This window comes from Sorex fumeus, unplaced genomic scaffold (genome assembly GCF_029834395.1).
Source record: "Sorex fumeus unplaced genomic scaffold, SorFum_2.1 ptg000035l, whole genome shotgun sequence".
NCBI classification, from domain to species: domain Eukaryota; kingdom Metazoa; phylum Chordata; class Mammalia; order Eulipotyphla; family Soricidae; genus Sorex; species Sorex fumeus.
The window spans coordinates 3,915,724-3,941,810 of record NW_026606092.1 but is presented as its reverse complement, the minus strand read 5'-3'; the positions used below and the strand labels follow the sequence as shown (position 1 = coordinate 3,941,810).

Sequence of the window (26,087 nt, the reverse complement as noted above, 5' to 3'; positions counted from 1 at the left end):
TGCAGGCGGAATACTCTCAGTAGCTTGCCGGGCTCTTTGAGAGGGATGGAGGAATTGAACCCAGGTCTGTCACGTACAATCCAAACGCCCTTCCCGATGTGTAATCGAACATCAGAGAATAAAGAAATAACTCATGCTTATGGATTGGAAGAATGGAATCAAACGACCATCCCACCCAAATGACCATCCTACCCAAATGTTTTTACAGAGACACTAGTAAAACTTATTAAAATTCTGATGTCATTCTTAGAGCACATGCTACTAAAAAATTGGATGGAGTCATAAAACCCCAGTAATCACTGTGACTGTGACAAAAAGAATATAAAAAGTTTTTAATTTTTGTATCTTAAAGCATACTATAAAGTTATAATAGTCAAATTATGTGGTACTGGAATAAAGGCAAACTCTTAAATAACTGAGTTGAGAGTCAGAAATAAACCCTTATATTTACGTTAAGTTAATATATGACAAAAGAATTAAGTGCATGATATAGAGCAAGGTATTTTTTCAACAGGTATTGGAGAATACAGTGCCTAGTGCACTTGCCTTGTTCACAGATGACCTGCCTCCTGATATGGTCTACCAGTCCCTGCCAGGGGTGATGCTTGAGTACACAGCCAGGAGTGTATAGCACTGGGTATGGCCAAAAAAAAAAAAGGCAAAGAAAAAGACAGACTCTTCAACCCTTCAACAAATAATGAAATAATGTTGGAAAAACTGAATAGTAACATGAAAAATAAGTCTATAACTAACACAAAAATAAACTCAAAGTATATTAAAAGTCTCAAGATCATATAAGAATACATAAAATGCAATGAGAAAAATATAAGCATAACATTCTATGACATAACCCTCGGAGTTATTTTCAATGATTTGTCTCCATTAGAAAATAAAATAAAAACCAAAAATGAAAATTATGAAATTGCATCATAAACATATTTTTTCATGATATAAGAAAATCACAAGTAAATAAACACTCAGGTAAACAGGTAAAATATTTGTAAAAATATATCAGTCAACAGACTAATATCCACAAACAATATATAAATTATTCACAATGTTCAATTCATTCATTCATTCATTCATCATCCTGTTAATCGTTGATTGCCTCGAGCAGGCCCCAGTAACGTCTCTTTCATCCTAGCCCTGAGATTATATTCAAGGCTTTTTAGGAGAATGAGACCCATCATTGTTACTGGTATTTGGCATATTTGGTGCACCACGGGGAGTTTGCCAGACTCTGCCCTGTGGGCAGGCTATATTCGATAGCCTGCAAGTTTGTCCAGATGTTCTGATAAGATGTCGCGCGGCCGCGAATGCGGCCGCGTGTTTCCGGGAGCTGCATTTTGTAGTCTCTGAGTCTTGGCCGCTGATGGGATTACACGGCGCCAGGGGGCCAGGTGGTGGGTGTGACCCCCGCCTACTGGAATTTGGAGGATCTGGGTGGAGGATGCTCGACTCCAATTCGAGTAGGCTTGGAGATCTCGGCCCCGGAACCCGCGTGGCTTTGTCCCTCTGCCAGTACCTTCATGTGTGCGGAGAGTGGTCTCAGCATGGTGGTGGCTGGTCCTGGAGGTCTTCGGCTGCTGGAGCCCTGGTCGGGGTGGGGAGGAAAGCTCAACCCGCTCCCCTCCAAGGGACCCCGGTGAGGAACAGTCAGGCGCAGGGGCAGGAGACTGACTGCACTGGTCTCGTCCGGGAGCTGCATTTTGTAGTCTCTGAGTCTTGGCCGCTGATGGGATTACACGGCGCCAGGGGGCAGGTGGTGGGTGTGACCCCCGCCTACTGGAATTTGGAGGATCTGGGTGGAGGATGCTCGACTCCAATTCGAGTAGGCTTGGAGTCGAGCATCCTCCACAATGTTCAATAAAAACAACAAAATAATCTCATCAATAACTAGGGAGAGGGTCAAAAGACACTTCTCTTATAAATATATAAGGATAACCAGCAGTCATATAAAATAGTACTCATCATTACTTATCAGGGAAAAACAAATCAAAACAATAATGATGTATTATCTCACAAATGTAAATCAGGAAAACTTGCATCAACCAATATTGATGGGGATGTGCTTAAAAAGCAATCCTGCTCTCTTCCTCTCCGTTCCCCAAGCTGAGCTGTTCTTCTCCCCTACTGTAAAATCTTATCACGCCGAAGGTTGTATGTTCACGGGCTCACTGGACGGCACTGTTTCACCACCTGCGTTCGGTGCTCTTGAAGCACTGTGTGTGGCCTGGATCGGAACGGCTGTTGGCCAAGGGCAGACGGAAGAAAAAACGGGGGCCAGGCCGGTCTATATCAATAGTAGTTTATTCCAATCCTCTTCACTCCTGTCTTTCTCTGCCTCCTTCTCTCCTGGGCCCCAGTCTTGGAAGCTCTCTCCTTCTGGCTCTGATTCTGGATCTCTGGAGCCTGAGCTCTCTCACTTCTGACCCCCTTTTCCGAGCTTACGTCTTAGTTTATATAGCAGTCACATAAGGCGGTGACATAAAGGTGGGTTGAATACTGACAAATCAACAAAGAGAGGTAAGACCACTCCTCCAGGAGATTAACTCAAGGATAAAATCTCATCTACAGAGATTACTTCAGATTACTAGGAGATCCACACAAGGGTGGGATCCCAACAAGGGTGTGTTCTTCCTTCAGTTAGTAATCTACTTAAATAGTTGTAATAAATCTACTTCTAATATTTCTAGCAATGTCATTCTGTATGAGCACAGTAAGAGATATAAATTTAGTTTGGTTCTTCCTGAGAACATCTCACTATACATTTCGCAGTCCTCAGGCCAGGTTAATCTTCCTAGCTCCAGCAGGGTCCTAGTCTCGTCGTTACTTACTTTTGGATCATGATAGCATCTGTCCATGATCATGCCCTCAACTTATAGTCTAGTATCGTGGCTCTTTGGCCCGGCCCACCCCGATGCCAGGGTAGCTCACTGCTTGCCCTGGGTCCATTCAATCCCTCGTCGGGACCCTGCCTTTAGGGTGCTAGGAACTAAGGGCAACTGAGTCAAGAAATCAGATGCCCAGGAGTAAACATCATTCGGAGTCAACCAACTCCCAAGTTACAAAGCATAATATTAACTGTCTTCCTGTGTCCACACAGAAAGGACATTGCTTACAATACAAGTTCAGTGTTCTTAGATGGGTGTGACCTGACAAACCTAAGCTACCTGAGGAAGGACAAAAGAGTGTTATCCTACACCCCACACCCAGCAGAGCTGGGTTTCTCCCCCCTACCCAGGTCAATTTATCTACTGCTTCTCGAACCTAGGACTTGGATTTCTCCCTGCAAGCCCTCCAGGCGTCCTCTTGGGAGACAAAGCAGCTCTGAGCCTCCGCCTCTTCCTCTCCATCCCCCAAGCTGAGCTAGTCTTCTCCCCCCCACCCAGGTCAGTTAATCCGCCACTTCTCGAACCCGGGATTTGGATTTCTCCCTGCAAGGCCCCCAAGGGTCCTCTCTGACTTTGGGAGACAAAGCAGCTCTGAGCCTCTGCCTATTCCTTTCCATCCCCCAAGCTGAGCTGGTCTTCTCCCTCACCCAGTCTTTGCTCCTGCCACACACAACCAGGTTCCCGTGGGGGTGTGGCTACATTAGAAGTGGGCATGCCTTCTATAGAAGTGGGCATAGCCTAATATTCAGTGGGCCAACGCTCACGGGGGTGCAGGTATATTAGTGATACCGAGGAAACTAGTCCCCACACTTACACTCCAACATGAAGAAATAAAATAAATCCCCACCACAAGGGGAGGTCGATGAAAAGAGTCCAGAAGCCTCTGTAGGTGATGCTCACCTAAGGGACCTCACTGACAAAGAATTCAGATATGAAGTCATGAAGATGTTCAATGAATACAATGACACAATCAGAGAGATGTCCAGTAAATTGAAGGAGGATATGAAAGAAACAATGGATCGAACAATTGAGAAAATACAGGAAGAGATGAGAGCAGAAATTGGAAAGCTATGCACAGAAATGTCACGAGTCAAAGATTCTGTAGATAAAATAAAAAAAAAAAAACTCAGTATGTGCCTTCAAAAAAAAAGTACAATGACCACAGTTGAGGAAACAATTAGTGAGCTGGAAGATCAGTTGCACCAAGTCACCAAGCAACAACAAAAAATGGCAAGGGACCTCAAAATAGCTCTAGAGAGAATCAGAGTCCTAGGAGACAATTCCAAGAGAAACAACATTAAAATCATTGGAATACCAGAAGCTCAGGGAAACAATCCAAGTGAAAAAGCCACGGTTAAACAAATCATCGCAGAAAAATTCCCAAAGCTTGATAATGCAGCAATTCAGATTCAAGGAGCCCAAAGGGTGCCAGTTAAAAGAGACCCTAACAAAAACACTCTAAGGCATATCATAGTTAGAATGATCGATGCTGCTGAGAGAGACACAATACTGCAAGCAGCAAGGGCAAAGAAGGAAATCACATACAAAGGAGCATCCCTTAGATTCACAGCAGTTCTATCAGAGGAAACCCTCCAAGCCCGAAGGCTGTGGCGATATATAATGAAAAAACTCACTGAAATGAATGCTTCACCAAGAATACTCTATCCGGCTAAACTCTCACTCAAACTCAAAGGAACGGTACACTATTATCTAGATAAACAGCAGCGTTTATCTAGATAAACACTATTATCTAGATAAACAGGAACTTCACAGACTCAAAACCAAACCTAAAATAAGGCCTAAAGGGGCTACTATAAGACAAGACAAACCTACAACCACAGCAGACCCTTAGCAAAAGATGACACAAAACCCCATAACAGTAATCTCCCTCAATGTCAATGGTCTAAATTCACCATTTAAAAGACAGAGTGGCAAAATGGATTTAGAGACAGAACCCAACATTCTGCTGCCTACAAGAAACTCATCTCAACAGTCAGAGCAAAAACAGACTAAGTCAAAGGATGGAAAACAATACTGCAAGCAAACAGCTCCCTCAAAAAACTGGGGTGGCCATATTAGTATCCGACAACATTAATTTCACATAGAAAAAAGATTAGAAGGGACAGCAAAGGCTATTTTCTCTTCATCAAGGGGTACGTGCAACAAGACGAATTCATACTCTTAAATGTATACACACCTAAGGAGGGAACAGCTAAATATTTAAAACAACTGCTAACAGATTTTAAGAAGGACATTGCTAGCAACACAATAGTAGTTGGAGACTTCAACATTGCCTTATCACCTCTGGATAATCAACAAGAACGAAACTCAGCAAGGAGTCATTGGCTTTGAAAGAAAAAATAGAAGAGAAAGGGCTTATAGACCTATACAAGGCTTTACACCCCAAAAAGGAAGAATACACATTCTTCTCCAGTGCGCTCAGACCATTTTCAAAAATAGACCATGTGCTATGACACTAAACATACATCAATAGAATCAGGAAGTTGAAATAGTATCAACCATCTTTTCAGACACAATGCACTGAGGATGGAAGTGAATCACACAGAGACACGGAGAAACAAATCAAACATCTAGAAATTAAACAACTCAATGCTGAACAACTAGTGGGTCAGGAACGAAGTCGAGGATGAAACAAAAGATACCTGGAAACAAATGAGAATGAATACACTAGCTACCAGAACTTATGAGATGCAGCAAAAGCTGTATTAAGGGGAAATTTATAGCTCTCCAAGCATTTTTTTCAGGACGGAAGAAAGGATGCACATAAACAACTTGACTTCACAGGTTAAGACCTTAGAAAAGGATCAATAGAAAAAGCCCAAATCAAGCAGAAGAAAAGAGATCGCAAAACTTAGAGCAGAAATCAATGAAATGCAAACCAAAGAAACAATCCAAAAGATCAACGAAACCAAGAGCTGGTTCTTTGGGAAAATAAACAAAATAGATAAACCACTTAGCAACACTCACAAAGAAACAGAGAGAGAGAACCCTCGTAAACTGAATCAGATATGAGAAGGGGGATATCATAACAGAAATGAATGAAATTCAAAATATAATCAGAGACTACTTTGAAAGTCTATATGCCATGAAACAAGAGAACCTCGAACAAATGAATACATTCCTGGATTCGTATCATCTCCCAAAGCTGAATCAAGATCTAAAGTACCTGTATAGACCTATTCACATCAAGGAAATTGAAACTGTAATCAAAAGTCTTCCCAAAAACAAAACCCCAGGTCCCGAAGGATTCATTAGTGATTTTTTCCAAACATTTAAAGAGGACCTACTATATGTTCTTCTCAAGATTTTCCAGGAAATTGAAAAAACAGAAACTCTCCCAAACAGTTTCTATGAAGCCCATATCTCTCTAATACCAAAAAGAAACAAAGACACCACAAGATAAGAAAACTACAGGACGATATCTCTTATGAACACACATGTGAAGATTCTCAACAAAATACTAACAAATAGAATTCAACTACTCATCAAAATGATCATACACAATGACCAAGTGGGATTCATTCAGAGAATGCAAGGATGGTTTAACATTTGGAAATCCATCAACATAATCCATCATATCAACAAAAGAAAAGATAAAAATCATATGATCATATCAATAGATGCAGAGAGAGCATTTGACAAGATACAGTACCCGTTTATGATGAAAACCCTTGCCAAAATTGGAATAGAGGAAACTTTCCTCAATATAGTTAAAGCCACCTACCACAAGCTTACAGCAAGCATCATCCTCAATAGGGAAAAACTGAGAGCCTTCCCCCTGTGATCAGGGACGAGACAAGGATGTCCACTCTCCACTGATGCTAAAAAACGTTACTTCAGGAAATAAAAGAGGACACTAGGAAATGGAAAAATATCCCCTGCTCATGGATGCGGAGAATTAACATTGTCAAAATGGCAATACTTCCCAAAGCACTGTACAAATTCAATGCGATCAACGTGAATTAAAGACCTCAACATTAGACGGGAATCCATAAGGTACATTGAAGAGAATTTGGCAAAACAAACCTTCCATGACATTGAAGCTAATGGTCTCTTCAAAGATGTCACGCCACTGGCCAAGCAAGTGAAAACAGAAATAGACAAATGGGACAATCTTAAACTAAGAAGCTTCTGAACCTCCAAAGATACAGTGACCAAGATACAAAGACAGTCTACATAATGGGAAAGGATATTCACCAAAATGACAAGGGGTGGATATCAAGGATATACAAAGTACTGGTTGAACTCCACAAGAAGAAAATATCCAACCCATTAAAAATTGAGGTGATGAAATGAACAAAAACTTTCTCAAAGAAGAAATTCGAATGGCTAAAAGGCACATGATAAAATGCTCCACATCATCAATCATCAATCATCAGGGAGATACAGATCAAAACAACAGTGAGATATTATCTCACACCATAGAGACTGGCCCACATCCAAAACAACAAAAGCAACCTGTGTTGGCTCGGATGTGAGGAGAAAGGGACCCTCCTTCACTGCTTGTGGGAATGCCGATTGGTTCACCCCTTTTGCAAAACAGTATGGATGATTCTCAAAAAAATTAGAAATTGAACTCCCATTTGACTCAGCAATGCCACTCCTGGAAATATATTCCAGAGAGGCAAAAAAGTATAGTCGAAGTGACATTTGCACCTGTTTGTTCATTGCAGCACTCTTTACAATAGCCAGAATCTGGTAAAAACCTGAGTGCCTGAGAATAGATGACTGTTTAAAGAAATTTTGGTACATTTACACAATGGAGTACTATGTAGCTGTTAGAAAAGATGAAATCATGAAATTTACTTACAAGTGGTACTACCTGGAAAGTATCAAGTTAAGGAAATGAGTCAGAAAGAGAGGGATAGACATAGAACGATTGCATTCAGCTGGGGAATATAAAGTAACAAAATATGAGACTAACACCCAAGAGTGGCCGAGATTAGTATCAGGAATTTTGCTCCATGTCTTGGAGACCAGTCACACATGCTATGGGAAAAGAGAGCTCAGATAGTGAAGGGAGCACTAAATAAAGGGTGTTGGGAAGATCATCTGAGAATGGGAGAAACATGCTGAAAGTAGACTGTAGACCAAATATTATTGCCACTCAATGCCTCTTTTGGAAACCACAACACCCCAAAGGAGAGAGAGAACAGAGGGGAATGCCTTGACACAGAGGCAGAGTGGGATGGGGGGAATGTGGGTGGGGGTTGGGAGGGATACTGGGTTCCGTGCTTGTGGGAAATGGGCACTGTGGAGGGATGGGTATTTGATCATTGTATAATTGAAACCCAAGCACAAAATTTGTAAGTCTGGGGATGGAGTGATAGCAAAGCGGATAGGGTGTTTGCCTTGCACGCGGCCGACCCGGGTTCTATTCTCAGCATCCCATATGGTCCCCTGAGCACTGCCGGGGGTAATTCCTGAGTGCAGAGCCAGGAGTAACCCCTATGCATCGCCGGGTGTGACCCAAAAAGCAAAAAAAAAAAATGTAAGTCTACAACTGTACCTCATGGTGTCTACTAATAAAACAATAAATGATTTAAAAAATGCAATCCCTAATTATTGAGTGGAATGCCTTCTACTTTAGTCTCTATGGAAAAACAATAAAGAGATGGCATAAAAATGGAGTTTTGGGGCAACACCTGATTATGCTCAGGGACTCTTGGTCCTGAGCTCAAGGATTACTACTGGCAGTGCTCAGAGGATCATATGGGTGTCAGGGGAGATAAAACTTTGGTCAGCTTCGTACAAGGCAGAAACCGTATCCACTGTAACATCGCTCTAGCCCTGACCTATGTATTTCTTGATTTAATTACCATTACCATATCTTTTTGTGACCAATTTCTATAGTCAAATATAAATATTTTATTGGTCCTGATCTATGATTTAATTGGAAATAAAATGTCTAATATTCCGAACAGAGGCAAAACCACTATGAATAAATACTAACATTTTCTAAGCCTGAAGCTTAGTATTCTAAACACACTATAACTGCTTTTATACTAAGTGACCTGATGATTAGATATTATATGCACATAACTTTTTTTTTAACAGATGAGGATGCAGGATTCCAGAACAATTTTGCACACTACACATAAAGTGGCAGAGGTGTTATTTCATGCCTGTTATTGTGTGCCTTGTCATTTTAATTAAAATTCTTTTATACCTCAGCACTAATAAGCCATAAATATACCTTCCTAAAATTCTTTTTTTTCCCTTTATTTTATTTTATTTAAAGTTGTAGATTTACAAATTTTTGTGCTTTGGTTTCAATCATACAATGATCAGATACCCATCCCTCCACCAGTGCCCATCTTCCACCACCATGGATAATATCCCTCCCACCACCATCCCCCCATCCCCCCTGTCTCTGTGGCAGGGCAATCCCCTGTGTTCTCTCTCTCCTTTTGGGTGTTGTGGTCTGCAAAAGAGGCATTGAGTGGCAAACATGTTCAGTCCATAGTCTACTTTCGACATGCATCTCCCCTCCTGGGAGTATCCTCCAAACATCCTTTATTTGGTGCTCCCTTCTCTATCTGAACTGCCCTTTCCTCTAGGATACCCGGCTGGCCTCTAAGTTATGGAGTAATCCTCCTGGTGCTGATCTCAGCTATTCTTGGGTATTAATCTCATACTTTGTTACTTTATATCCCCCAGATGAATGCAATCTTTCTATGTCTATCCCTCTCTTTCTGACTCATTTCGCTTAGCATGATACTTTCCATATTGTACCACTTGTATGTAAATTTCATGACTTCATCTTTTCTAACAGCTACATAGTACTCCATTGTGTAGATGTACCAAAGTTTCTTTAACCAGTCATCTGTTCTTGGGCATTCAGGTTTCTTCCAGTTTCTGGCTATTGTAAAGAGTGCTGCAATGAACAAACAAGTGCAGATGTCACTTCGACTATACATTTTTGCCTCTCTGGGATATATTCCCAGGAGTGGTATTGCTGGGTCAAATGGGAGCTCAATTTCTAATTTTTTGAGAATCGTCCATACTGTTTTCCAGAAGTGCTGAACCAGTGGACATTCCCACCAACAGTGAAGGAGTGTCCCTTTCTCGCCACATCCACGCCAGCATTGGTTGCTTTTGTTCTTTTGAATGTGGGCCAGTCTCTGAGGTGTGAGATGGTATCTCATTGTGGTTTTGATCTGCATCTCCCTGATGATTAATGATGTAGAGCATTTTCTCATGTGCTTTTTTGCCATTCGGATTTCTTCTTTGAGAAAGTTTCTGTTCATTTCATTGCCCCATTTTTGGATGGGGTTGGATGCTTTCTTCTTGTGGAGTTTAACCAGTATTTTGTATATCCTGGATATCAACCCCTTGTCAGATGTGTATTCGGTGAATATCCTTTCCCATTCTGTAGACTGTCTTTGTATTTTGGTCACTGTTTCTTTGGAGGTGCAGAAGCTTCTTAGTTTAAGATAGTTCCATTTATCTATCTCTGTTTTCACTTGCTCGGCCAGTGGCGTGGCATCTTTGAAGATACCATTAGCTTCAATGTCATGGAGGGTTTTGCCAACTTTATCTTCAATGTACCTTATGGTTTCTGGTCTGAGTTGAGGTCTTTAATCCATTTTGATCTTACTTTTGTACATGGTGTTAGGCAGAGTTCTGAGCCTATTTTTTTGCATGTAGCCATCCAGTGATGCCAACACAATTTATTAAAGAGGCTTTCCTTACTCCACTTCACATTACTTGCACCTTTATCAAAGATTAGATGAGCATATGATTGAGGAGAGATGTCAGTATATTCAACCCTGTTCCATTGGTCTGCAGTTCTGCCTTTGTTCCAGTACCATGCTGTTTTAATTATTACTGCTTTGAAGTACAGTTTGAAGTTCGGGAGGTTGATTCCTCCCATTTTCTTTTTCCCAAGAATTGCTTTAGCTATTCGTGGGGGCTTATTGTTCCATATAAATTTCAAGAGTGTTTGCTCCATTTCTTTGAAGAATGTCATGGGTATCCTTATAGGGATTGCATTGAATTTATACAATGCTTTCAGTAGTATTGCCATTTTGACAATGTTAAGTCTCCTGACCCATGAGCAGGGGATATCTTTCCATTTCCTCATGTCCTCTTTTATTTCCTGAAGTAGCGTTTTGTAGTTTTTTTGTACAGGTCCTTTACTTCCTTAGTTAAGCTGATTCCTAGGTACTTGATTTTCTGGGGCACAATTGTGAATGGGATTGTTTTTTTTCATGTTGCTTTCTTCTCTCTCACTGTTTGCGTATAGGAAAGCCATGGACTTTTGGGTATTGATTTTATAACCTGCAACTTTACTATACGAGTCTATTGTTTCTAGGAGTTTTTTGGTGGAAGTTATTGGGTTCTCTAAGTAGAGTATCATATCATCTGCGAATAGTGAGAGCTTGATTTCTTCCTTTCCTACCTGAATGCCCTTAATATCTTTTTCCTGCCTAATCGCTATTGCAAGTACTTCCAGTACTATATTGAACAGCAGTGGAGAGAGTGGGCATCCTTGTCTCGTCCCTGATCTTAGAGGGAAGGCTCTCAGTTTTTCCCCATTGAGGATGATGCTTGCTGTAGGCTTGTGGTAGATGGCTTTAATTATGTTAAGGAAGGTCCCCTCTATACCCATTTTGGCTAGGGTTTTCATCGTAAAGGGGTGCTGGATCTTATCAAATGCTTTCTCTGCATCTATTGATATGATCATATGCTTTTTATCTTTTCTTTTGTTGATATGGTGGATTATGTTGATTGATTTCTGGATGTTAAACCATCCTTGCATCCCTGGGATGAATCCTACTTGGTCATGGTGTATGATCTTTTTGATGAGTAGTTGGATTCTATTTGCTAGTAGTTTGTTGAGGATCTTTGCATCTGTGTTCATCAGGGATATCAGCCTGTTATTCTCTTTCTTTGTGGTATCTCTGTCTGCTTTTGGTATCATTGTGATATTTGCTTCGTAGAAACTGTTCGGAAGTGTTTTTGATATTTCAATTTCGTGGAAAAGCTTAAAGAGCATCGGGAGTAAGTCCTCTTTAAAGATTTGGAAGAATTCACTAGTGAATCCATCCGGGCCAGGACTTTTGTGCTTGGGGAGACTTTTTATTACCATTTCAATTTCCTTGATGGTGATAGGTCTGTTCAGGTATTCCAGGTCTTCTTGGTTCAGCCTTGGGAGTCTGTAGGAGTCTAGGAATTTATCTATTTCCTCGAGGTTTTGATTATCCGTGGCATAAAGCTTCTCAAAGTACTCCCTGAGGATCCTCTGAATTTCTGTGGTTTCTGTTGTAATGACCCCCTTTTCATTTCTGATTCGGTTTATTAGGGTTTTCTCTCTCCCTTTCTTTGTGAGTTTTGCTAGAGGCTTATCGATCTTGTTAATTTTCTCGAAGAACCAGCTTTTGGTTTCATTGATCTTTCGGATTGTTTTTTGGGTTTCCATCTCGTTAATCTCTGCTCTGAGTTTTATTATTTCCTTTCTCCTGTTCGGGTTGTGCTCCTTTTTTTGATCCTTCTCCAAGTTCTTAAGCTGTGAGGTTAGGTTACTTATGTGTGCTCGCTCCTCCTTCCTGAGGAATGCTTGTAGAGCTATAAACTTTCCTCTTAACACAGCCTTCGCTGTGTCCCATAAGTTTTGGTAACTCGTGTTCTCATTTTCATTCGTTTCTAGGAATCTTTTGATTTCCTCTTTGATTTCCTGTCTAATCCACTCGTTGTTCAATAGTGCACTGTTTAATTTCCATGTGTTTGATTTAGTTTTCTGTTTTTGTGTGTGATTTACTTCTAATTTCAGCGCATTATGGCCTGAGAAGTTTGTTGATACAATCTCTACCTTCTTAATTTTATGGAGGCATGTTTTGTGGCTCAGCATGTGGTCTATCTTGGAGAATGTTCCATGTACGCTTGAGAAGAATGTGTATTCAGCTTTTTGTGGATGAAGTGTCCTGTATATATCTACTAACTCCCTTTTTTCCATTGTTTCCCTCAAATGAAGTATGTCCTTGCTAAGCTTGAGTCTGGTTGATCTATCAAGAGGTGACAAAGCAGTGTTGAAGTCTCCCACTAGTATTGTGTTGCTATTGATGTCTTTTTCCAAATCTATGAGTAGTTGTTTTAAGTACTTTGCTGGTCTCTCATTAGGTGCATATACATTTATTATTGTAAGTTCTTCCTGTTGTACAGATCCTCTGATCAATATGAAATGGCCTTCACTGTCTCTTATGACCTTCCTCACTCTGAAATCGATGTGGTCTGATATAAGGATGGCTACCCCAGCTTTTTTATGGGAGCTGTTTGCCTGTAGGATTGTTTTCCAGCCTTTGACTCTGAGTCTGTGTTTGCTTTGACTATTGAGATTCGTTTCTTGCAGGCAGCAGAATGTTGGGTTCAATTTTCTAATCCATCCTGCCACTCTATGTCTTTTAATTGGTGCGTTTAGCCCATTGACATTGAGAGAGATTATTGTTATGGGATTTTGTCCCATTGTTCTGTTGAAATTTGGTGTATTTGAGGGGCCTTTCTTGCCTTAAAGTAGCCCATTTAGTTGTTCTTGTAACCATGGTTTTGAGTCTATGAAGTTCCTGAGCTGTTGTTTGTCTGTGAAACTGTGTGTTGTTCCTTCTATTATGAATGAGAGTCTTGCTGGGAAAAGTATTTTGGGGGAGGCATTTATTTCATTGAGTTTTTTTAATATGTCCCACCACTGTTTTTGGGCCATGAGGGTTTCATCAGAAAAATCAGCTGTGAATTTTTTGACTTTTATGGATTCTGGAAGAATATCATCTGAATTTGGATGGGAATTGCATTGAATAATATTGATGCTTTCAGTCTCTGTGTTATGATCTCAAGATCTTTGATCCACTTTGAATTGATTTTTGTGTGAGGTGTAAGATATAGAATCATCTTTTATTTCTTATAGACAATTATCCAGTTTTCCCAGCACCATTTGTGTTCACTTGATCATTTGATTATTTGACATCCCATTACTCATCGGTTTGCTCAAGTGGGTGCTAATAATGTCTCCATTCATCCCTGTCACATGCTAGTGTAGCCCAAAGGCATCTGCTCACTCCAGGAACACGAAGAGCATCAAACCATCCTTTCAGGGTCTTGACGAGGAAGTCTGACCATCACATAGGTGGGCGGCCACACGATCTTTTAACATCCCATGGAATCTAGCCGTTAACAGCTCTAGACCAGCAGTCATCTCCAAATTGCATTATATGGCTAGTCGATCTGATTTTCTACGCCTTGGTAAATGAAGCAATGTCCCTGATTCTTGATCGTTGACGGATGTTGGAACTCCGGATTCCTTCTCTCACTTGAGTGAAGCGTGATACTCCAAGTATAGCTCTTCTGATTCACTTGTGGAGACCCGAGTAGCTTTCTCGTCCTGTTTACATAGGGCCCAGGTCTCTGAGGCATATGTTAACGCAGAAAGAATGGTGGAGTCAAAGAGATGTGTTCAGAGCCAGAGGGTCTTCATCCTGATAGCTATTTCTTTGATGCTCTTGAAGGTGTTCCGTTGCCACTCTCTTCTTCCTGCACAAAGTGCCAAGTCATTCGCCATGTTAAGTTCTTGACCTAGGTACACATAACTGCTGCCTTCGTAGATGTTCTTTCCATTGAGAACAAATAGAATATCAGGAATGAGTCCATTTCTCATAAACATTGTCTTGGTGAAATTCAGCTGCAGTCTGACCTTTTCACACTCACAGTCAAAGTCGACCAGCATTTGTGCTGCTTGGCTGATGTTTGGTGTATTAAAACAAAGTCACCAGTGATGCAGAGGTGGTATAGTTGTGAACCATGTATCTTCACTCTCATTCCTTCTCATTCCAGTAAATGCATGATGTTCTCGAGGGTGGCACTGAAGAGTTTCAATGAAATGGCATCACCCTGCCGAACCCCTCTCTTAACTGTGATGATCACTTCCTTGTACAATGGTGAGATCCTGGTGGTGAATCCGTAATTCATCTCATTGAGTGTCCTGATGTATTGGGTTTGAACACCCTGTTTGGCTAGGTCTTCGATGACCATTTCAGCCTCAACAGAATTAAAGGACTTCTTTAGATCAATGAACATTAGACAGAGCGGCATCTTGAACACCCGAGAAAACTCAGTGAGCTTGGTTACTGTGTGGATATAGTCACTGTGTCAATATGGTTGATCCTGCTAAGTCATTTTCAGAACCCAGCTTGCTCTTATGGTTGTTCTTCATCTAGTGTTCTGCCAATCCTATTCAGGATGACTCGAGTGAACAGCTTGTAGATGACAGACAACAGGTAGATCAGGCGATAGTTGCCGATGTCATGGATGTCTTCCTTCTTGTACATTAGACCAGACCTGCTGGTTTTCCATTGGGACAGAACCTTGCATTCAGACAGTAGTGTGTGGACAGCCAAGCCAGTGTACTGATGAGTACTGATAGCAGATTCCTCAGGTGTTCGGGTCTGACCTTGTCTGGGCCAGGTGCTATTCACTTCTTTACAGATAAAAATGGCTTGTCGGATGTGGAATTTTGTATGTGGTCAGGTGGACGTTGCTATCGAAGATATCTGAGTAGAAGCCATGGGAATATGTGATATTTTTAAATTTTCTAAGGTCTTCTATCTCTTAAATGATTTTAAGTTATCATTATATAGATACCCTATGATTTTTGTTAAGCTGATTCCCAGATATTTGATGTCTTTGGATACTTTTTTAAAATGGGATAAACTCCTTAATAGCTGTCTCACTGACTCATTCTTTTTAATATAAGAATGTGGCCAATTTTTATGCATTGACTTTTTAACTGGCCACTTTGCTATATTGGTGTTTCTAGGAGTTCTTTTTTTTCTGGTGGACTCTTTGGATATTCTATGTTTATACTCAAATAATCTGCAAATAGCGATGACTTGAGTTGCTTTCCTATTTGGATTCCTTTGTTTCACTTGCCTAATTATTGTAGCTGGACTTCTAATATGACGGTGAATAAAAATGGAGTCTATAGACGTCCTTGCCTTGTAAGTGATCTCAGAGGAAATTCTTTTACTTTCACTATTAATGATGACACTGACAGTGGGCTTATTTTAGATGGCCATTATTATCTTGTGAAAGTTTAGTTTCACCCCTATTTTTCTCGAAGTTTCCTTTTTTCTTAAATTATGAATGGATGTTGGATCTTGTCAAAGACTTTCGTTGCATCAATTTATATGATCATATGATTTTTATCTTTCTTTTCACTAATGTGGTATATTATGCTGATTGATAAGTTTGAGCCATCCTTGCATCACATCCCTGAGAAAAAATCCACTTTATAAGAGTTTATTATATATATAAGTTATATATATATATGTTTAGGGTTTTTCAGCAACATTTATCATGAGTATTGGTGTGAAATTTCCTTTTCTGGAAGTGTCTCTGTCTGCTTAGATATTTGTGTAATGTTAGCTTTATGAAAGGTATTAGGAAGGATTCCAGTGTATTTGATATTCTGGATGAGTTTAAGGTGTAAAGGCAGTAAATCTTCTTTGAAGGTTTGAGGGAACTCACCAGGACCCATATGAACAGGGGCTTCTGTTCTTGGCATGGTTCTTAATAACGGTTTCAATTTCGTTATTTCTGGTTGTCCTGTTTAGACTTTCTACTTCTCCCTCCCTCAGCTTTGGGAGATTATATGAATCTAAGAACCCTATACGTTTCTTCTTGGTTCTCCAGATTAAGGTGCTACAACTTAAGCATAAAGCTGTTTATAGTAACTTCTCATTGTATTTTGAATCTCTGAAGGATCTGTTATAGTTTCTCCGCTTACAACTCTGATATAATTTATTTGAACATTTTCTTTTTTACTTCTCATGAGTCTAGCTAAAGGTTTGTCTATCTTTGTTTATTTTTCTCAATAACTGGCTTCTGGTTTCATTGATTCTTTCAGTTGCTTTCTTGTTTTCTATGTTGTTGATGTCTGCTCTAGTTTTTATTGTTTCCCCCCCTTTTACTATTTTTTGATTTGTTTGTTTTTCTGTCTCCAGATTTTGTGATGCGTGCTTAGATTGTTTGATTTAGGCTTTTTCTTTTTTTCTCAATGTAGGCCTGCATTGCTATGAACTTCCCCCTTACTACAGCTTTTGTTGTATCGTATAGACTCTGGTACCTTGTGCAGAAGCCTCTCTCAATATATCAGAAAAGTTCTCGATTATTTTTTCCACCAGTCATTCATCTTCTTTACCTTTTCCTTCTCCTTCTGGTATTCCTCTGATTCAAAAAATATTTCTTTTGCTATTGTCTATAATAAATCTTACATTCTCTTCCAGTTGTTTGCTCTTTCCCCCCTTCACTTTGTTATTGGTGATGGCTCGTCTTTTGTCTCCAGTATCATTGATATGATTCTCAGCATGTTTAATTCTGTTGCTGAGTATTTTTAACCCCTTCAGTTCTATTTGTATAGGCACTTTGATACCCTGGAACAGTTCAGCTTTAAGTTTTTCTACCAGTGATTCCTTTCTTTCTATGACCTTTGTGTGGAACATTGATTTTTGTTCTGTCCCTGTCTGCCAGAGGACATGAAATTTTTTATTCCACCATTTCTTCTAAAGATTTGCGGGTGCTATGATTTTAATTTGCAATTCCAAAATACCTATGATCTGATCTAATTTGGTTTTTAGTTAGCAAGTCTCTTCATAATCTGTTAATCTGTCTGTTAATTAATTAATTAATCACATAATGTCTGAGCTATTAGGATGTTATTTCACTGGTAATGCAGTCCAATGCCTAATATTTTTGTTTATACAGAAGGGTTCAAATACACATATTTGAGGAAATATATAAGATCTAGGAAACCTTGGAGTTGGTTGGGATAAATGGGTGGTATTTTCTCTTATCCCCACCAATTCTGAAGATACAAAGGCAGCCTACAGGCTGGTAAAAAATATTTACCCAATAACCATCTGACAAGGGGTTAATATCTAAGCTATATAAAGCACTGGTAGAATTTTATAAGAAGAAAAGGTTCAATTCCATAAAAAAGTGGGGAGAAGAAATAAACAGAAACTTCTAAAAGAAGAAATTCAAACGCTCACAAGACACATGAAAAAAATGCTCTACATTGATCATCGTTAGGGTGATGCAAATCAAAACAACGAGATATCATCTCATACCACAGAGACTGGTACACATCAAAAAGAACAAAATCAACCAGTTCTGGCATGGATATGGGGAAGAAAGAAACTCTCCTTCATTTTTGGTGGGAATGCTGACTGGTCCAGCCCTTATGGAGAACAATATGGGCATGTCTCAAAAAGCTAGATAGTGACCCAGCAATGGACCCAGCAACGCCACTTTTCAGAATGTACCCTAGTGGCCACAAAACACTGCAGAAACGCTATCAGCACTTCTATGTTCATTGCAGCATTATTCACAATAGCCAGAATCTGGAAACACCCATGTGCCCAATAACAGATGTCTTGTTAGAGAAACTATGGAAAATCATAATAAAATGCTATGCAGCTTTCAGAAAAATGGAGTCGTGAAATTCGCTTATAAATGGATGGAAATGGAGAGTATCATGCTGAGATAAATAAGTCAGTAAAAGAGGGGCAGACATATATAATGATGGCACTCCTTTGTGGAGTGTAAATAACCATAATATGAGCCTAATACCCAAGGACAATAGAAACAGTAGGGTTGATCATTGTTGGAAGCTTGCTTCAAGCTTTGGGAGGAGAAGGCAGTTGGGATGGAGAATGGACTATGGCAAAGATAGTTGGAAATGATCACTCTGGTTAAGAACTATGTGCTGAAAGTAGATAAATGAACAAACATGATAACCTATCAGTATCTGTATTGCAAACTATAATATCCAAAAGTAACGAAGGAGAAAGAGAGAGAAAGAGAGGAGAGGGAGAGGGAGAGGAAGAGAGAGAGAGAGAGAGAGAGAGAGAGAGAGAGAGAGAGAGAGAGAGAGAGAGAGAGAGAAGTACCTGCCTTGGAGGGAAACTGAGATCATTGGTGGTGGGAAATGTACAGTTGTGGAGATGGTGGAGATGTATGATAGAAACCAGATCATGAAAAGCTTTGTAACTGTATTTCATGATGACTCAGTAAAAAATGAATCTAAAACAGATTAGGGGGAAAGGTCATGGGTTTTACTCTTACAGGCATGTCATTAAAAAAAAGATTTTGCCAAGAGAAACTCAGAAATAGATACGTATCAGCTAAAACTGCCTTGCCCCAGTATCCAAGGAAAACATTTATTTTTTCATAGAATCTTGATTCCAATATAATCATAGGGAAGTATACAGTTATATAGTAAGCAAGCATAATGGTAACTACCATACAATACTACATTTTTCTACAAAACTTGTAGTAACACACATTTTTCAATGATTGTAAGCAATTAGAGTATTATTTGTTCAGTACTAAGCATACTTCTGGTTGTCATAAAGTTTAGAAAGCAACCTTCAGTATACCATGTCCAGAAATAGAATAAATTTCTTTTTATTGTTACTAAGATATAATATTATGTGACATACATACGGTAGCACTGTAGCACTGTCCTCCCATTGTTCATCGATTTGTTTAAAGGGCTCGAGTAATGTCTTCATTGTGAGGCTTGTTGTTACTGTTTTTGGCATATCAAATAGACCACAGGGAGCTTGCCAGGCTCTGCTGTGTAGGTGGTGTACTCTCATTAGCTTGCTGGGCTCTCTGAGAGGGATGGAAGAATTGAACCTGGGTTGGCCGTGTGCAAAACAAACACCTTACCCACTGTGCTATTGCTCCAGTCCTATATATGTAATAGTTTCTTTTATTCTTCAAGGTATTTAAAGTATAAAGTGTAAATAAATTAACTTATTCAAAACTACTTAAAACCTACATGACATTTGCATTTACCTGATTTAACCTTAAAAAGCAATTATGGTCACCAATATCATATATGTAAAACCTTTAACTATTTGTACTCAAATAAAATTGATTTCGTGATCTAATGCTTGGTCCTCTGTGTAAAGCAGCCTACCATAAAAACATCAACCATACTTTAGCACAACGGGAAGCATACATTAAAACAATAACAACAAAACAAATAAACATAATAGTAATATAGAGACAAAGCCAACCTTCCTCTCCAAAATGGGTAATTCTTCTAAATCATGAGATATTCACTGTATCACTGTCATTGTATCGCTGTTATCGCTTTGTTCATTGATTTCCTAGAGCAGGCACCAGTAAAGTCTCTATTCGTCCTAGCCCTGAGATTTTACCAAGTGCCACATTAAAGGCTCTTTCAGAGTCAGAGGACTGAGACCCATCATTGTTACTGGGTTTTGTAATATCGAATATGCCATGGGGAGCTTGCCAGAATCTGCCATGCAGGCAGTATACTCTTGGCAGCCTGCCTGGTTCTCCAAGAGTGAGAACTAGAAAATAAGCACTTCCAGGAGCTTGGTTTTATAGTCTCTGGCTCTTGGTCATTGATGGGATTACAGGGCACGGGGGGAGGAGGGCAGTTGGTGGGTGTAACGCCTAGCTACTGGAAGATGGAGGATCTGGGTGGAGGAGGCCCAGTTCTCATCCAAGCAGGCATGGGAATCTCGGCCCAGTCCCACACACCTGGGTTCTTATGCTGGTTCCTTCATGCGTGAAGGGACTTTGCTGTGAGGGCCCAGATGCCAAGTAATTACTACAAGAGACATGCGTGAGGCTCCTTTGAGTGTGTGGAGAGTGATCTTAAGCATGACTGTGGCTGGGTTTCAGAGGTCTTCAGCTGCCGGGGCTCTGCTCACGGCAAGGAGGGAAACTCAACCTAGTAGCTAGGCATTACAACTGCCCCAGTTGTAATCCCATCAAGACCCAGAGACTATAAAACCAAGCTTCTGGAAGAGAACAACACAGAATCTTCTGCCCCCTCTCCTGGCTGTCCTCACCAGGGCCCTTTGGAAGTGGGCGGGTTGAGTTTCCCTTCCGACCCTGAGCATGAGATATTCACAGAAAAAATTGAGGTTCTCATATTAGAAGTATAAGATCTGTATACAGCAATTATGTAGTTAATCATGTTCATAACAACTTCTGTGAGGAGGTTGGTGTATGCCCAGCTGTTATCAAGGCTTACTCATGAATGTGTGCTCAGGAATACAGGTTGACCACAGGCAGGGCAAGGGTCTTAAACCCTATCATCTCTTGCAAGTCACTAGCATTATAATTTGACAAAGCAACAAGGACAAACATTACAAAATAAAATAAAAAATAAATTACAAAATAAAAAGTTCTGGTAATCACTGCATCATAATAAACCCCGCAATTGAACAAAGAGGAAAGTTTATATTTTATTTTTACTTCTACTTAGTGCTTTATTAATAGGGTGAACATTGTGTTAGACCTTTTCTAGTGAGATGCATTTAAGCTCCAAAGACAATAAGACAATAAGGATGGTCAGATGTTTTTATAATTTAATGCTGTGACTATAAGGAATAAACATACTTTGCAGTTTTTTTTATCCCCTATGCATATCTCTGCTTAGTTTCATTTCTATTTCACACAAAAGAAGGTAAGATAATGTACCTTGCTGTGAGGGCCCAGATGCAAGTAATTAGTACAAGAGACTTCAGCTATGACATCTGAGGCCAAGTCTCTTGAACAAACTCCATTTTACCTAGTGACCCCACTGTAGTGATTAATAGGCTGAGTGCTAAGCCCTAATGAGTGTGTCAGATCTTAGATGTTCTCTAGGCTAATGCAATTAGCATTATTTTCAACACAATATTTCAGGTACTTAGTAGAAAGATTAATTACACACCATAGTAAACTATATATGCCTTTCACTTACTTTTTAAAAAACTTTTTAAAAATAATTAATTACAAGACCTCTATAGGTGAAGACCTTACAATTAGGACTGAGAAACTGAAATATTTTAAATCAAATACTGATTTTGTAAAATAATTTAATTATCATTGATATATATATATAAAAAGTAATGTTTTCAGAGATTAGAGTGACATTGTAATTTTCCAGGTTAAATCAAGAAAGTTTGATTTTATAAAGTTTGCTGGAAGAGCCAGGTCAAATACAACCTATTAAAACCAGACAATATGTGAACCGCATTAGACAAAACAACATAAAGTGAATAACTGAACCAATAACTTTGTCTTAGAATGACTGAAACAATCAGAATTTTTATTCCAAATGTTTACTAGGTTTATGAAAGAAAATCCTATCCATGCAGAGAAGGGAATTTATTTTCATATTGAGGTTTTAAATATATCAATTCTTTCATGGTAAAACATTTAAAATAAATCATGAAGGTAAAACATGGCTGTTGTTACCAACAAACAACATATATACATATATATGCATCTATCAGTGGACATGGAGAATAGCAACATTTCTATACAGTAATCAAGGAATTTTTTCTGCTTATAAGTGAAAAATGAAGGAATATAGAATTTCTGCACTTTCATAATTTTCTTCTTCTTTATTTTTTTTTTGCTTTTTGGGTCACACCCAGCGATACACAGGGGTTCCTCCTGGCTGATGCAATTTGGAATTAGTTCTGGCAGTGTTTGGGGGACCATATGGGATGCTTGAATCTAACCTGGGTCAGCCACATGCAAGGCAAATGCCCTACCCCCTATGCTATTACTCCAGCCCCCTACAGTTATTTTCTTTATAGCATTTGTGCTTCATTTTATATTCCATGTTTTAAACATAGAAAACTTAGAACAAACATAAATAAAATAATGTAATGATAAATAAATATTATTGACACTAATATATACTTCAATTACTCTCCTTTTTGAATGAGCTAGCCATTGAAAAACTATCATATGGTCATGGCAATACTTAAATGGAGAGTTATATATCAGAGACACACTAAATTTTGTCCAGCTCCATCTCTTTTGCTAGGAAGTCTGTATTCCCCGTTATCCCCAAACCCTCTCTTAGGGTGTAAGAGAGGGTCACTGGGTTATGTTAAAAAATGATATTAATCCCTTCCAGAATTGATTTCTAAAATATCATACAAAAGTTCATGCTTTTATTTTCTATCCAGTCAGATGGAATATCTTTGAGACCATGACAAAGCTTTAGATGATTGTATACAACTAGATAAAACATTGCTAGATCAGACAATAAATAGGTGTTCCCTAAACACCCTTTGAGGTAATCTGCTTAAAATTAATAGAGACAGTAAATTAGATAAAATTTGACTTAACTAAAAAGATACACTATTTTTTTCTTGATTTGAGGGCTGGAGAAATAGTTCAGTGATACAGCACCTACCAGGCACACATCTAACATGGGTTTGATCTCAAGCATCGCATAGGGTCCCCTGTGCCCTCCCAAAGTAATCCCATACTAAGTACCTAGGGAGAAAGGAAAAAAGGAAGAAAGAGATGGATGGACAGTATTGTTTTTATTGCTTATGAGGTTGATGTATACCTGATAGAATATTAGGAATTTTTGATGTGTGTACATATGTATATATGCATATGTATAATTTCTTAGAGAAACAAGCTTCAGGAGTGTATAATATGGAGAAAACACAACCATGTGTCTTAGATAAGCACATTTTTAAGCTTTTGAGCTTTAGGAAAGATGACTTTGAGTGTAGTCCTTGCAAAGCATTTTTTGTTATTGTTTATTTGTTTGGGGACATACTGGTGGACTTAGTAATTACATCTGGCTCTGCACTCAGGGATCTCTCCTGGTCATATTCAGGGAACCATATCAAACCTGGGTCAAACACATGCAAGGTAAGTGTCCTATCTACTGTACTATTGCTCCAGATCTTGCAAAGTATTATTAGGAAACTGCTCAGCCATGCAATAGTAGAAAAATGTATGGTGTCTAAACTTAGTATATCTATAGCCATCTAATAATACCAATGCACTTTTCATAGCAATTGCTCAAGGAAAAATCTTAGAATATGCTTTAGAAGCAGGAGTTTTTCATTTACATACATAAACAGCATTTTCAAAGTACCTTTTGCATTGAAACAAAAATGAATACATTAAATTAATTTAAAATAAGACAGACATACTAGATTAATGTAAAATTGGTCACATACAGAACGTGAAAACACCACAATAGCACAGGCCACCCTACACAGAAGTTTAATAGAAGTTTTTTTCTTTAAGTTGGGAGAAAAATGAAAAGACAATATCCTAAAGAATAAATGTGTCACTGAACAAATGACTTTGGTAAGGGTTTTCCTGTAGAATTGATAAATGGAAGATCTGTCCTAGATCTGACTCTGCCACATACCAGTTTTTTTTTTTTTAAAGAAGTCCTGAGAAAAGCAGAAGAGCACAGTGATTAAATGTTTGAGGTTCCAATTCTGTTACTAATGAGATCCTTGATGTGAAAATCTACTTAAATCAGTATTTCCAGAATGGAGAGAAGTTAATGTTTATCTCACAACCAGGATAAGTTTATCTGACACAAAGCAGCAATTACAGATACCTTAGTTGAAAGTAATATTGGATCAACATAAAATTATATAAATTGATGAAAGTTGTAATTCTATTATTACAGACCATATTATCTAAAGCATCAAATCAAGGAATATCAGTAGATTATTTGCACACTTGACTTTAAAAACCTCGCAATTAGAGTCTACATTTGTTTTTTTCAATTCAAATATCAAGCTAAAAAATAAAAAGAAAAATCTTTTTTTTTAAATTGAGGCTCCATGATTTATATAACTGTTAAAAACAGAATTTTAGGAATCCAGTGTTCTAACCCCACAGCCACCACAGCTTCCCTCCTTCGATGTCCCAGGACCCCCTCACATAAAACTATGATCCCACCCCTACTACCTTTCAAACCCCCAAACATTCACTGTAAATTTAATTCTATGAACTTTTGCCTTTGGCCATTTGTTATTTTCTTAATATATATATATATATATATCCCACATAAGAGAGGTCATTCTGTAGATTTCTTCTAAGTAACTTCACTGAACATGTTATTCTATAGTTCTACTCACACAGCGTTTAAAAAATAACAAAGCAAAACTAAGGATTTTAAGTTATGACTTAAAAAAATCTATGATAGTAAAATCACTTACTGAGATTGATGTAAAGAATACAGTTGACAATAACATACTTCATTTATAATTTTAATACTTAGAAGAGATATCAGTCGATCTTATAAGAGATATAAGTGTAATGAATTACACTTCACTTAAACACAAAATGTATGTGATAATATTAATGTAACTACCTAAAATGTGATATTTAATAAGTACTCGAGATTATGAGTTATTTACACCACACAAACCTCTGTTTTGCAGCAGAGGTGAAATTTTTTTTGAATTTATAGCTTATCAATAATAAAGTTTCTTATTCAGAAGAAAACATTAAAAGTAACAAATGATACACTACAGGATAGACTCCATTCTGAATATAATGGAAAGATATTTCCCTTGGATATTTTGCAATTTAGTAAATCAGTGCTAATAAATCCTCATTTAAGTAAATAGTTAAGATTCAGGTGGATAGTTTATAATTCACTGTATCACCAACATAAATAATCAATCTTAATTATACTTTTGGTAGGCTTTAAATAACTATTACATCAAAAGGGTTTTTAATATTCCAAGATACTACATGAAAAACATTGTAACATGGCAGAATTGTTTTCTTAATCTAGAATTCAATTAATTAAATAGAATCTCACCTCCTGCATACATAACAGCCAGCATAATGGATGAAATCCATGCTACTTCACTGAATGAAGTGTTGAATACTAACTGAATTTCTTTGAAGAACACTGTGATGGCTTTAGGGAGTGCATATGAAAAGCCAATAGAGACAAAAGCTGCTCCAATCACTACCCAGCCCCAGCCTCCATCAGGAGGTTGATATAGTACAGGTACTGCCATTTCTTCTTTTTCTCACGTTCAAATAAACTGTGTAAAAGAAAAACAAGAGGACAGCTTAAAATCATACTTCCCTTTTTTATGTATCAATTTTAAAATTCATCAAAATGGTATATTATAGTTATAAATATAAATCTCCTTCTGAATCTTAATAAACTTTTACCCAATAATTTATAAAATATTAAGGGGTACAAGTCACTGTTATGTTATAATACTGAAAGGATTTAAATTTTTGTGAAAAAATCTACGAAATTTAGTTTTAAGGAGTCTCCTTAAACTCTGAGAACTCATGCCTATCTGGAGATATTAACACCAAAATAAAAACTTTGTGTGTATG

At 38.5% G+C, this 26,087-nt stretch overlaps 1 protein-coding gene across 1 annotated transcript in view; it reads right to left on the bottom strand.

The window, feature by feature from the left end:
* SLC16A7 (solute carrier family 16 member 7) overlaps positions 1 to 25,753 on the bottom strand; it is a 113,275-nt gene extending 87,522 nt beyond the window's left edge. Inside the window, exon 1 of the mRNA XM_056117689.1 lies at positions 25,549 to 25,753. Coding sequence (XP_055973664.1) covers positions 25,549 to 25,753 — 205 coding nt within the window. The remainder of the gene's footprint in view (positions 1 to 25,548) is intronic.
* Positions 25,754 to 26,087: the final 334 nt, after the last annotated feature.